Source organism: Stegodyphus dumicola, chromosome 3, assembly GCF_044657685.1.
Source record: "Stegodyphus dumicola isolate Sdum_Otavi_A_Nest chromosome 3, ASM4465768v1".
Taxonomy (NCBI): Eukaryota; Metazoa; Arthropoda; class Arachnida; order Araneae; family Eresidae; genus Stegodyphus; species Stegodyphus dumicola.
Genome location: NC_140770.1, coordinates 113,598,428 through 113,613,673, shown reverse-complemented (window position 1 = coordinate 113,613,673; position 15,246 = coordinate 113,598,428). Strand labels below are relative to the sequence as shown.

The 15,246-nt window shown below is 29.5% G+C and overlaps 1 protein-coding gene across 1 annotated transcript in view; it reads left to right on the top strand.

Moving 5' to 3' along the window:
• LOC118185121 (uncharacterized) overlaps positions 1-10,403 on the top strand; it is a 52,888-nt gene extending 42,485 nt beyond the window's left edge. The window contains exon 4 of the mRNA XM_035354925.2: positions 8,847-10,403. Coding sequence (XP_035210816.1) covers positions 8,847-9,037 — 191 coding nt within the window. The 3' untranslated portion in view covers positions 9,038-10,403. The remainder of the gene's footprint in view (positions 1-8,846) is intronic.
• The last annotated feature ends 4,843 nt before the right edge of the window (positions 10,404-15,246 follow it).

Here is a 15,246-nt window from a genome sequence, read left to right as displayed (position 1 = left end):
ATATAGTTTTTTACATCATTTTTACAAACATTTTCAGCAGTATAAATCTCATAGATAATATACAATGAATGAAATGATGCAAATTAAAAGGCCAATAAATGCATAAATCTGCATACAACAATAGCAAAAGAAATAACAAAAACAGAGAAATTAATTTTAATTAATTTAAAAATTACATAAGAGCACTTGACAGATATTGTTTTGTAAGTGAGACAATATTAAGGAAATGGTAATAAGGCATATTTACAGCATTGCCGGTCATATTGTGTGCAGACAGTCATTTAATTCAGAATGTTGGTAATTTAATCCAAACTTCACATTCAACAAAAAAATGCTTTGAATGCAGAACAGTAATAAGTACATACAAATGATATTTATAAGTAACTATATTAATTTTTATAAATGACTGCTCTTCTTAGCGTAGTGGTTAGAAGTGCTAGCCAAAACCAAGGGTAGGGTGTGGTTTGGATTTCACGTAAGGTTGGACTTTTATATGTTTTGCCATAGTGTAAATCAAAATCCACTAAGAAAGCAAGTTGAAGTAACTTCATATCTTACCGAAACTGAAACTCCCACTTTTATATTGAGGAACCAAAAATTACTGGCTTCTGTTTTAAATTTTCATATGCTATAAATTTATTTGCGTACTATTATTGCTTCATAAAAAATTCCAAAGAAACACAAGGGACAAAAATCTGATGTGGACTCCACATGACTTTCTCGTATGGCCTATTAAATTATACACACTTTTTATTGCACTTCATTTAAACTTATTTCCTCGATTTATTCTAACTCTCAAAGAAAGTTGAAAATGAAATCAAATACTGCAAATTTTGGAAATTAAATATCCCGGTCAACAATTATCGTATGGGAGACAAACTTCTAATTTTATTTCTTCATTAATGACTATAACACTTTCCCAAATAAAAGTACAGGAACCAGGAGACAGCATTAAAAATTACATTATTTGTCGAAAAAAAGTTTTTTTTTTTAATTTGACAGTGCAAAACTTTAATATTTTTGTCATTAAAACGCTTTTGTAGTTGGAAATTTATGACTAAACTAAGAATTGGTAAAATAAAAATCGGATAAAGGAGATGGCTATATATATATATATATATATGTATGGAACCACACGATGCATATATATATATATATTCATCGTGTGGTTCCATTGCTTTCAAAAAAAGAAGGTGCACCACTAGACGTTAATCACTCTTGTATACAAAATTTCAACATTCATTGGCTAATCATTTTTGAGTTATAAGAGATACATACATACATAGTACGTAAGTACAGATGTCATGAAAAATCACTTTTAAATCCATTTTAAATCCGTTTTACCATCTGTTTTGGAAAAGATAATACTTCATTGTGATTAAATGTTTTGCGTGCATATAGACATCTAGCAAAAACATTTGTCCAAATGAATTTGGGAATGGTCAAAATGGATATTTCTGTTGAAATATGTCACTCGGAATGTTTTGCGAATCTTTGCCCAAGGAACAAAGAAAAAACAGCCCTTTAGTCTGTCCGTACGTGCAGACGTCACACAAAGAATCGTCCAAAGTTATCCAGGAGCAGTCAAAATAGATATTTCCGTTGAAATATGATACCTGAAATCTTTCGCAGTTACAATAGTTCCTTTACTTCGTACAAGGAATAAAAAATGTTTCAACAATATTTTTTAAATCATGGCATTAATAACTTTGAGGAAACGTTCTTGTAAATGAGAAAATACTTGATATATTATACTTGATGTTTAAAATACTTGATGTTTTGATACTTGTTGTTGAAAATACTTCTTTATTGGAAATACATGTTTCAAATATTTAAGGGGTGTTGGAACCCCAAAATCTTCAAAAAAGGGTGATTTCGGATTTTTGCTTTTTCAAATTCTCTCCACTTTTCTTAATCTTTCTAAAATACCATTCTTTAATCTCTATGAAAATCAGAACCGTAGAAAATGTAGTTTTAATTTTTCATCGAATGGTTTGATAAATGAGGATTTTTAAATAAAAACAAGTTTTTCTCCAAACATGATTTTTCTACACTCCATGTGCCGTTTCTCGAGAACTACTGCTCACAAGTATCTAAATTTTTTATGGCTTATTTATTAGGTTTCCTAATATTTACTGAAATGAGCTTTTTGTGATAAACTAAAAAAAAATTAATTTTTTTGTGAGAAATGTGCTAAATTTTACTATGCCTAACAAAATAGTCTGTAAATTACTCTAAAATTCAAAATGTTTCAAAAGCTCATTTCAGTATAATCAGAAAGGTATATTTTAATTACATAAATAATTTCAAGCATGTATCTACAGCAGAATTTGAGAAGAGGTACATCGAAAATGGCCAATTAAAACATTGTCGGTATAGGGGTTTCTGATATCCCTTAATTAATAATGTTTAATTATTAATATTTAATTAATTTTTAAATATTTATTTTCCTTTTTTGTTCCGACTTCTGAAAGTTTGATTTGATATATTATATATGTAATAAAACTGTTCCATTATTATGATAAGATGACTTGGTAAGAGTTGCAACAGATTGGCGTCGGAAAGGACTGCATCATAACTTGGAGACTTTGCTGCGTACTTAGCAAGATGACACTCGAAGAATACAGATAACGTTAAATTCCACACATAATTTTATTTTTCGATAATGCACATTATCACTGTGGATGCACTATACATCTCCCAGTTTTGTTCAGCTCCCATTTTAAACAATGAACGAATTTAGAAAAGTAAACTTTGTGTGGCTAGCAACACAGCGGAAAGCATCAGAAGAGACGAGCGAAGAGAAGAAGAAGTTGCAACGTAATTACCCTTTTTATACCAAATTCCATTTCAGATAACATGACAGTTTAATATATAGGATTTTGGGTTTCGATTTCATCAGTAAGGCTACATCAGAACTGCAGGGAGAAAAAGAAGTTAGGAGTTAAAGGTCTGTTATTTTATTATTTGAAAGGTTTTGAAAAATAGATATTTTATATTTTACAAATTTAGATATTTGTATTTTACATATGTATAATACAATTGGCGCAGCCGATTGCAACGATACAGCTGCGTATTATAGCAGTTCCATAGACAAAATTTCAACATTCTACGGATATTTGTTGTTGAGTTATGCGAGATACATACATACATTCGTACAGACGTCAAGAAAACATCTCTTCTGAATCCAATTTACAATCCGTTTGGGCAAAAACAGTCCTCTATTCTGCCCGTACATACAACACACAGAAACATCGTTCAAATCGTTTTAAAAGTGATCAGATTGGATATATATTTTCGTTGAAATATGACCCTCGAAAATTTTCACGATTAAAATACTTCCTTTACTTTGTACAAGGAAATGAAAATATCAGTGTATTAAAAATCTTTAAAATATAATAACGTCACATTAATGCAGTTTATAAATCCTACAAACTGTTCGAGGAAATGAATTTTGGATCCAATTTAAAATAAATATTACCTTAAATTTTCTGTAAACTATCTTAAAAGCAGAGGAATTCAATTTTACTCAAATTCAAGGAATTTAATCCTTACGAACCGTAATATTATATCATTGATTGAAAAGTAAACTATAGGATACAAATAACTGCGTTCCGTTTTTAAGAAAATAAAAATTTATCCTATTCTTTGAACTTCGCTTTTCTATTTCTTCTCGAATAAAATAACTCGAATATTTTCCACATAAATCTGTATTCTAATTCCTTTCAGCAAGACAAATGTATCCATAGTAACGTGTAATTTCTTTATTCTGTCTGTAGATACCAAAAGAACACTGGATGGGGTTAATAAGGAAATGTAAATTATTCCTTTTATGCTAGGCAGAAGTTCCTTGTTTCGCAAAAATATTATATTTGTATATTTGTTTGTATTGTATAATGTTTTGAGAGTCTATGAGATTTGTTTACACTATAAACTGTAGATTTGTTTTATTCAAAACCTACAGAACTTTATATAATTTACATAGAGTATCTAAAATAATGTACTATTTTGAAGTTCAAAAGCGTAAGTTTAAATGAAATTGTGATGTAATTACTAGCCTTAATCTTCAACCCGCCTTCTCAATTCTTCTGACGTTTAATTTATAATACTATTGAAGGTATAAAAATATTTTTCGAGATTATAAAAATTATTGTACTAACACGTATCAAATATAAAATAAAACTGCACATCCAGAGCAAAAGCATTTGAATTACAACATACTTTCTATAAATGTATTTTTAAACGTTTAAACTATAGAGTTTGTTTTTTAAAGTATTTATATCCTTAAAAAAAGATCGAACAGAATAAAAACAATATTTATAGAGTTGGTTTGAAGAGATTTTTCTACTATAATTTTCTTTACACTTAATCGTTCCATCTTGAATATTTATAGAACTTTATGAAAATGCGAAAGTGAAAATATAGTATATAGTTTAAGTATATTTTGTAAAGTATTTCTTAAATCAGACCTTACAAAGTAATTCTTTTCAATCATATGTGAGTACATTTTCAATCATACGTGAGTCATAAACGAAAACAAAATAGGTTTATATTTGCGATTCGTTATGCACCAGACACACCAGAAATGTATGTGACACACCAGAAATTTCCCGAATTTCTAGAGGGAACTAATTTTTTTTATTCCGTTAATTTAGTGATAAATAAGTTAATAACAAAATTTACTCTCATCATATGGTTGTGGCAATCGAACACAGCACAGTTTATCTTTATATTGATTAATTGATGATTAAATGAATTATTGAAGATAATTTAAATGACGTTTGGCATAAGAAATCTGTCGAGAAACCACTAAGTTTAAGATTAAAGTTCCGTGTAGAATACGTACTAAGTCTTTGCAATTACAATAGTGCCTTTATATCAGCTGATGCCAGTATTGGTAGTCATGAATGGTTCTCCAGTTTATCTCAGACTGGAAAGTATCATCTTTCCAATGAAATATCCATCATAACCACATGAAAGCAAGCTCGATACAGATTATAATTGAATTGCATTTTTTTTAATATGGTAAAGCGCATGATGATTATTTTAGTTATGAGTAGAGATGCATCACGAAAGATTATCTTAAAAAAAGAACCTGTCTCGTATTTATACTTACACACAAAAACATGCAATTATATCCTTTTATTATCAGACACAGAAGTCGAGGCTACCTCTCAGCATTTCACAGCTTTATACACCCGATCACTACGATTTGAAAACAATGTTAGAATGTTGCTGCAGAGATTCGATTAAAAATCATGAAAACTATCATTCCATCATCTCTTGAGATTCTACATAATTCCTTCTACCATGATATTACTTTAAATAACACAGTAATTTTTTTCTTTATGTCTGTGTCTTTTATTGCTTAAACAGTAGCATAGTTTTCTTTCATGTATGAGAAACTCACACTTATGTTAAATTATTTAATGTTACATGATTTATCATTCTTAATTTAATCTACGTTTTTTAATTTACATAATTTATCATTCTATCTTTGCTATATTTTTTGTGTATTACTGCGTATACGACGGTGTAGAGAATAGCAACACAATATCCCTTTCCCGTAAAAAAGTATCGTTTAATTCTAGCAAAATTTTGCCGCGCACTAACATATGTATTTCAGAAACCTCATAATGCTTTTAGATACTTTAAATTTTTTTCAAAATTTAATTAAGGTTATTAAATAACAAATATTATAAATGTTTTGAAAGAGATAGAATCTTCTATACGTAATATGTACTAGAGAAGTGAGAGACCGAATTCTGGATTCCAAATATGAAACTACCTAACAAAGTCACGGGTTCTTAATGTTTGATTAACAATTAATTTTTAATTATGCATCTAGTACTCGTTATAATAATGTTAAATTGTATTTTTCATTCCATTTTGCTTCGAAGGTTACAACAAAATTGCGTTTTGAGACTAACTAACGTCTCTAGTGCTAAAGCAAAGCATATGTGTAAAGACGGCCAAAGAATATTTGAGTTTTCTGTTTCCAGGTGACGTTTTATGAGGCGCAAACTCAGGTGAATTTAAAATCATTTGATTCTGCACCTGCATTGTACGTAATTTTTTTATAACTAAAAACCATAATAAGTTTCTAACATTTCCAGCTTTAGTTAGAAAGGATAGAATCATGAGCAGGTTTTTAGAATATTAAGGAATAATGTTCTTAATTAATGAGTAATATAAATTACTGAAAGTTGAAACATTCTGGCAAATTAACCATGACATATAGCAATTTAGAACACGGCTCAGAAAACTGTTTTAAAATATTACTGTAGTATCTTTACGCATAACTAACTGTTTGCATATTATAATCCGTCCTGGACCGTAACATTTTAGTTAAGAGAATCTCTATTTTACTCAAAGAATTTATTCTAAAATAAATCGTAAATTTATTGTTATTATACTAACCTGTGGTTTCTATATTAGCCATATAATTCATAAATCACTTGCAAATCTTTACGATTAATATAGAGAAGGTATTTATTTTAGGTGGAGTATTTATATTTAAGTATTTCATCAATTTTTCTATTTTCTTAACATTTATTATTCTGTTTTATTTTATATCACAGAAGTGATTAAATAGTGAAAAAAGAAATAATAGAAATCTTAAACTGAGTAATAAATGCATAAACAGTATTCTTACTATAATAATAAATAATAAAAATGATAAATAGAAATACTCTTAATGATAAATAGAAATGCGCGTATTTTATCTACCAATTTAAAATGGCAATAAGTAAATGGTGAGTGCTTGCAGCAAGTAATTGTGAAATATCAGCATATAGATAGACATTATTACAGTGCACAGAAATGACAGCACAAACATCAGTGAAATATAAAAATAATGTCCTCTAAACGTCCTCCTCCTTTCTGGATGCACTATTCGAGGCAGTGTGGAAAGTCTTCTGTGACGCGTCATCATATCCATGGAGCCTGTTCGATTGGAAGCAGGCTATACCTCAAGAATCAAATGCACCGGTATATGATCCGTGACGTACTAATTGTTTGACTCATAATTCTTCACTTATGTATGCCACACAGGCATTCCGACAGGACTGCAAAATCAAACTGTTAGATACAATATGCGCCACTGTTTATTTAATCAATGCGTGGCTAAAATGTTTTGTGAAATATATACCAGACAGAGATCAAGACCTTGATGAAGATGAGTGTAAGATCATTTGCAAGAGTAGTAATATATATATCAAGTATAAAATTTCTGTAATTCATCCAGAGAAAGATTATTAAAAAACTCCAAAATTCTGAAGTTCAAAAGTTCAAATTTCTTAAAACCGGGAAGAATAGATAGTCCTATAATTAACAGAAAATACGCAGCCAATCCTCATGTTTTTTTTTTTTTTTTTTTCCAGAGTCACTTGTAAAACAGCATTTCATGCATAATACTGCAAACCGAGAAAATATACTTACACCTTTTCATGGACTAAAGCAGCTGTTTACGGATTGCCTGTAAAAGGGCCTTTTTTGCAGTATACTATTGTAGGCAGAGAAACTCTTCACTTCCGGTAGGAACTTTTTATGAAGCAGCTGTTAAAGGTTACCTGGGAAAAAAATTTTTTTAACAATGTAATATTGTAGTGAGAGAAACCTAACGTACACTTTTCATAGACTAAAGCAAGAGTTTAGCCAAATGTAATGATAATTATTAATTTCTCGTCACAGTTTCTGTCGTGTTTTTTACGCAGTTTCTAATAGGCAGTTTTAAATTTAACCTTTATTTTAGATCAAACACTGAAGTGACTTTAGATCCAATTTTCTTGGAATTTTGCCCTTGTACGTATTAGTGTATGTCATAGCGATTTTTTCGAAATTCTCTATAGATTTTTTTATATAATTAATGTTTTATAAATTTAACTCATATTCACTTATTGTTGGAAATAATCGTTTCAAAAATTCGACGTTTGCATTTTAAAATAGTATAGAAATTATTCTTTTAAGTGAAGTTTCCAACCTCCAAAACAATTTACAGATTTTTACAATTTTACAGTTTACAATTTCTTAAATCACTCAAGTTTTTTTTTTTTTTTTTTTTTTTTTTTTTTTTTTTCATTATTTCATACTAAAATGCATTTAATTTATGTATCATAAAATATTTTGTTTATAATATCTTCCTTTAGTCTATATATTATAAAATCAAATCAAAAATTTCTTTTAAATTGTCTTTTTAAAATGAAAATGGTCAAAATATAATAGGATATTTTAAACTTTATATTTTAATATGAATGGCAGATTTTAACTGTAATAAAATGGTGCATTTTTTTCTTTTTAAGCGTCACATATTTTTGAAAACTTTAGAATTCTTTCAAAAGTAAATTTACGCATTGATGTATTGATTGGAGGAAATTTCTTCCTGCTTTCAGAGATAGAGATTTCATTTCTTTAATATTTCTCTGTTCTGTAGAAAAGAAATATGAAATGAAATTCATGTCAAAATGTTTTAATGTAACGTTTATGTAATAAAATGCACTAAAACAAAGAGTAAAATATTAAAATATTTTTACTCTTTATTTAAATTAAAGTAATTGCAGAAATTCATTATTAATTTAATAATATAGATTATAACATAAGCAATATAAATTAATTATTAAATTATTGAACTAAAATTAAGGTAAACCTTTTTTAGCTCTTAGAGTATTCTTGATAACTGAATTCGTGTTATCTCTAAAAGACTTGTGTTACTAAATGTCGATTTTTATGTGCCATTTACAAGTACATCTGGTAATTTAGTTTAAGTTTTGTACTAAATATATTTCATGCCTGGAATGCCCCTCTTTGTTCCTTTATTCTCCTGATTGCTTTGCTTTTATAATTTCTAGGAATTAGTCATGATGGTAAAGGAAGAGCGGGTTACCTGAAACGACGTTGGAAACAAGATCCAGAAAATAGGTTCTACAATCGAGTGTGCACGTCTTGGGATTACGGCTGGAATTACAGCAAGGAAAATGAATTCAGTTGCAATTCTTCTAAAATATGTGGAATAAGAGAGCGAGCGTTTTACCGACCTTAAACTATATGTTTCATGCACTAAATTGGTTTAATAATCCGCACTATAATTATCGTGACCTTAAGAAAAAGTATTTTTCCGATCTATGTGCAGACGGAATAGAATCAGCTTCAGATTTTGTATTATTTCAAATTTCTTCGCAGTAACATGATCAGTCAATAGTTCATTAATAATTAATATAACTGCAGCCAGTGATGCATAATTATATCTTATTTTTATTAATTCACTTTTGCTTTGCTAAAAAGAGCAAAAAAAGTTATGTAATTTAAATAGAATGTAGCCACACCGTTTCATTTACCTCTTAAATGTAAATCACTAGACAATTAGCTTAAGTTGCAGTAAAAGTTTTTCCGAGAAAGAGTTCTATAAAAATTAGTCTTGTTTATGCAAAAAGTTGTAAACGAAATCTCCCAGCCGTTATCTGGATGTGCTATGTATAATACCATTTTAACGTTGCTTTAATTCCTTGCATTGCCTATATTGTAAAAGCAAGTGGACAAAGAAGGCACCATGTAATGGTCAGATTAAATTAATGATAAGTTGCTGTACACCATATTGTACTTCTGTCCATTAGATTTTTGTTACGTTTTTCTTTTTAACTCGGTCAGGCAGAAAATCTAACCCGAGTTCTTTCAACTGGTCGCTGTATGTGTTGTCCACTATACTATTAGACTATTTAGGAATGAATTTAATTCTTTACAAAATGCATTAAGCTGCATTTCTGTAAACTTTAGGTTCATTTGGTACAATTACTATTACTACGCTTTTCACATACGATTCATGTATGAATTACGAATTTCCTCTTCAGAAAGATAATATTCATCTGTATGGAAGAACGTAATTAAAAACGTGAACTTGTTTCAGCCTAACAGCTATTAAAATATTTCACTATCCATTTAGCAGTATCTGTTTAAGCATAAATTTCGATTCCCATGTTAAAATGGAGTGTGTTTCCTAATGAATTAAATGCGAATTATATGCTTCGCCTAACCTGTCGAAGTAATCCCAGTGGTGTCAAATGAAACCGTATAAAACTACGTATAATATAATTTATCAGCTATTTTTTCAGTATCTTCTTCTCTACTTCTCTTTAAGTACCTATAGTATTATAAGGTATTTCTCCTGCCTTCTTAGCGTGCCTTCGTGGAGTAGTGGTTCTTCACGCTGGGCCGGTATTCCAGAGGTCCGTGGTTCGATTCCCGGCGAAGGCATTTGCTAATTTTTCATCTTGCCGTCTTCCGAAAAATACCTAATGTCTCTAAAGTATATTAAAATAAAATGAAACGAAACTTATAAAATCATGAAGATTTTATTACTGAAGCAAAATATAATCTATGCTTTACTTTAGACAATAGTTATTAAAAACTGTTTAAACACAGTTTTCTTCTCCACTGATGCATTTTATAGCATTTCAATGCGCTGTGACGCTTTCCTTAATCAAGGGCTACTTAAAAGATTTTAATTAGCTAAAATAACAAAATTTATTTATTCCATAACTTGTTTTACTGCATAAAACGATCACTTTCTAGAGTACTTCCTTAATAATAAATTTCTGTTCGAATTATGAACATTAAAATAGTTTTTTTGTCAGAAAAAACATACCAAGGAAGAAATTTCAAATATCGTAGGAGATAGGGGTAAAACCCATATCATTGCTTACAGTGTAGTAATATTTTGCGTTTTATAACGTATTTGAAAACTGTTCTACGTCTTTACATCTATAGGTACAGATATAGAGACCTAGAAAATTATTATTTTTTAATTTAAAAACCTATTCAGCATTCATTTTTTGGGTATACGTATTTAGATAATTGGCTGAAATTTTTTAATTTTTATCTCATTTTATTTTTTGAAGACATAACAAAATCTGATTATATTGACCATTTAAGCTTCCAGTAGATTTTTTTTGTCGGATATATTATTTTACAGGGTATAATTATCGGATTAGATTTTATTTGTAATAATTATATTTAATTGTGCTCTTAGATATGAACGATTTTCGAAGGAAGACGTTTTAAAAGAGAGTATTGTTTCAAGAGGTCCATATCATAAAATTCGAAAAATGTATATGATCAAAATTTGTCACATACATTTGAAAGGAGATTTGCGACAATGTTCATTCAAATATATCAATGTTTATGTTGATTCAAATATATAAAGATATATACTGGAAAACATTTTCAAATCCCAGTATTATGTACATAAAGGGAGATGGATGTATTTGTTTTTTATACGAAACAGCGATAGTTGAAACCTTAAGTAGATGCGTGTTAGTCGTCAAAATGGTGTATTTTATCAGCTGATAATCTTAGTTATTACTATCATCGTGTCAAATTGTAATATGTTACTCTGAACTTTAAAAATTCCAGCTTTAACTCGGCTCTGATTTAAAAAAAAAATATGTGGGATATTTTTCTTTATGGGATTAAGGAAAAGTGAAAACAGGGAATATGAGATCCTTTTGCTTAAAACTATTTCTAAACAGACATATTCTAAAATATGTCTATCATTTCTAAGTTAAATTTTCATCCCTTTTAATAGCGGAAAGTTGCAGAGTTATATACGCAGTTCTGTTAAAATTGCCAAGATATCATTCATTATCTTTGAAATAAAAAAATATGATTGAATGTCTAAAATACGAAAAGCCAACTAATAAACTTACATTTGAATTTCATTACATTATAGACTTTACAAAGAATATGAGCATCTTTCACAGAAATTTAAAAAGATAATTCTTTTATTTTAGCCAAAGATTTCCCGAAATGCACGTTTAATATCAACTGCATTTCCTCTGCATCAATATTTGCTGAAATATTTGTTCTCTATGTATGTTTATATATGCATTCTTAGAATCATGTTATTTATCTGAAACAAAAAACTGTATGAAAATTGCTTCTTTCTCCTTTTTTAATGATCCTAATATACCTACAAAAACTAAATTCCGTATTAATATAAAAAGGTAAAATTTAGCATATTTGTTTTAGGCTACCAGCTTCCATTTTCGATTTTACTATTCATTGAGCTTTTAATATTTTGTGAAAGTCGAAGACTATATGCTACATGAATGTTATCCAGCATTGCACAGAATGGTGGTTTAGTCACAGTGTTTTGCACAATTAACTTGGTACAAGCTATCGGAACTGCTTCAGAGTACATTCAGATAAGAATCTTCAATCCTGGAACGCTTTCAGTGAGGTAGGGTGTTCCACACAAAGTAGTACTAACTAGCACGCGTGCGGACGATTCCGAGTCCATCCTCATTTTCCAAAATTAACACCCCCAAACCGAGGGTGAGGGATATCGGGCGTTTTCCTGATCGGGGATGACGCACGCCATCGTTTGAAGGGGGTCGACGGAAGACTGAGTCACTCGGAAATTTTCGTATCAGCTCTACAACACGTGGTACGGGATCAACATGCATGCAACAGCTGGGTGGGAATGCAACGGATGGCTTGGGGAGAGATTCTGTTGGGTTCGGGTTTCAGATTCGGTACCAAGTGGACGATGTAATTTTTTCTCACCCCCTGCACGATATTGCGTGACATGCACCCAATCAAGTTGAACTGATTAGAAAATTCTTCTTTCCACTGATTGGTAAGTTGGTATATCTGAAAAAGTACACATGATTTATAAATTTTTATACCTTTCATATAATTAAAATATTCATGTAATTAATGCTACATACGAATGAGAGCGATATGATAAATTTAATACAAATGAAAGTACCTGTAGTGTAAAAGAAAAATGCTAAACTCATGTTTCAGATTAATGTTAAGTGCAATGTTTTATATTCAACAATTGGAATTTAATTTGAATATAAACACTAAGATTAGTAAACTATTAGAATATAAGTTGACTTTCAAAATGATTGCTGTTACTAAGTACTTACTGAACAGTTAATCATAATCCTAAAATCGAAGTTCTGTAAATGAGTCAACCATACTAGACGTCAGAATGAGATAATAATATTTTATAATAATATAATTTAGTAATATGTCTAGAATGCAACGGATTCTAATACTTTAAGTTTTATCCAGAGGTACAGGTTAGAGCAATATCAGCACCTGTGTATTCCCATAGAAGGTTTGAAGTACCAAACTAAGAGCAGTATTTTAGATCTGCGAATAAAATGTTGTGCTTTTAAATTAACAGTTATCCAAACTGGTTTTACAAAAGCGAATTTCTAAGAAACATTGCGGTTGTCTTGCAACAACGTCAATTATTTCTGAATTTGACAAGCAGTTTGGAACATTTCAGATACAAATCTGTCCAATAAGTAAAACTAGACCTAAAAATGCCCAAATTGTGATTTTAAATGCTTTCTTCGGAGAAATGAATAGTTTTTCATGAAATTAAATCGTTTAATTAATGGTTTCAATTTCATTAAATACAGCATTTCGAATTTTAATATTTAAAAAAAAAATGGAATTGAACCAATACCATTACCACTAAAACCAACTGCGAACTATCATTATCAATTTCCAGGTGTCATTAAGTAAAAATCAATTGGCAGTTATCAATATCAATCTTTAATTACCATTACTACTAAAATCAATGCTAATTAGCATTAAAATCAATGCTTGTTCTACAAACTGACTATATCTTTAGAAAGAAATGCTTTAAAAAATTAATTCGTATAGCTTTTTTTATTTAAAAAAATTATACAATCCTCTGAAATTTTAATTAAATATATCTAGTGATATTTTCATAATCTGAAAGGAAGAGATTTGCGAAGGAAATCTCAAAATGTTTTCAAGAAGAATATTAAAAATTCTCAGTACATAGAAAGTAAGTGTTGTCATTGCGAATCATTGTCAGAATAAAGCTAATTACTCAGAAGCTAACTGGTTTCTTAACTTTTGATAAATCTAATATTTTACATTTTGTAATCACTGCATTACTGAATCACTTACATTTCTTTTTTTTAGTAAGGTTTTGAATCGTCTACAATAGTGAGCAGCTAACAATTATCGTAATACTTTCCCCATCAATAATCTATATAATGCAAATATTTACATCACAGCCAAAATATAACATTAAGTCGCAGATATGAAGCATTGTTATTAAAACGTACAAGCTCAGTTGTTAATGTAAATCTTTGTAGCACTAGGTAGCATAAGTACGTTAAGTCACTTACTTATACAAACAGATCCGTAAATTACCACAAGGATTCAAAGTTCACGATGTGGAAACTTATCATTCTGCTCTTGTTATAAGGCACTGAAAATATATGTTCCTCAAATAAGTGCATTTATGAGATAACTATATGTACGCATATACAACAAGTTTCTCTTTTTTTGTCTTCTCACAAAATTCTGTCCTCGAATTAATTTATTAATTACACACTGTTATTTCCATTTTCATAAAGAACTTAATAAGAGAATGAAGATGTTTGTGCTTAAAAGTATTTTAATTACAACATCCTAAAATTCACGAGCAAGGACTGAATTTTTCTTCCCAGATTAACTTTGCATTTTACGCAGCTAAATTTACACAAGTTTGTGATTTTTGTAAAATTTTTATGCAGTTCAATAAAATATTGTTCATTTATTTTATTGTTATCATAATCCTTAATGGTCATATAAAAAATGATATTTTAGCAATCTGGGTTAGGCTGCGCATGACTTAAAATTCCACGACTCGCAAGCCTCGAGGCCCAATGTTCACTGATCTAGTCCGTTTGATTTTTGGAAGCAAGAAATGTGAAACATTCATTCTGTCCTCGCGGGATTTGATTTATGGATCTGCAAGGAGAAATAATAATTTCTAACTGCAAAGAAGTAATAAGAACAAACACAGGATGAAAGCAGAAATTTCTTATATTCTCCCCCTTATGAAAGGCAACCAGGAAGAAGGCCAATCTGACGAAATCTATATGGTGATGAATTACCAATTTATCTAATATCATCAATTTAGTTCGGACTTCTCTGATTTTCTGGAGCATGAAGTGAGAAAATCAAAATTTGTTTCGTTCGGTTTTGAACCATGAATCATCCGACTACTACTTTGTCGTGCTCCTCACTTCGATTACAAAGTGCTTCCGGGGAAAATGTGATTCTTACTTTCTTAGAATTTTATCTCTGTACTGAAAAATTCTTTTATAATTTCAATAAATATACAGGTATTAAAATTTTCTATGGATACGAGTTGTGTATAAGGTTTTTAAATTATATATTATGCACTGTAAATCATGATGAGCTCGATATGCTATT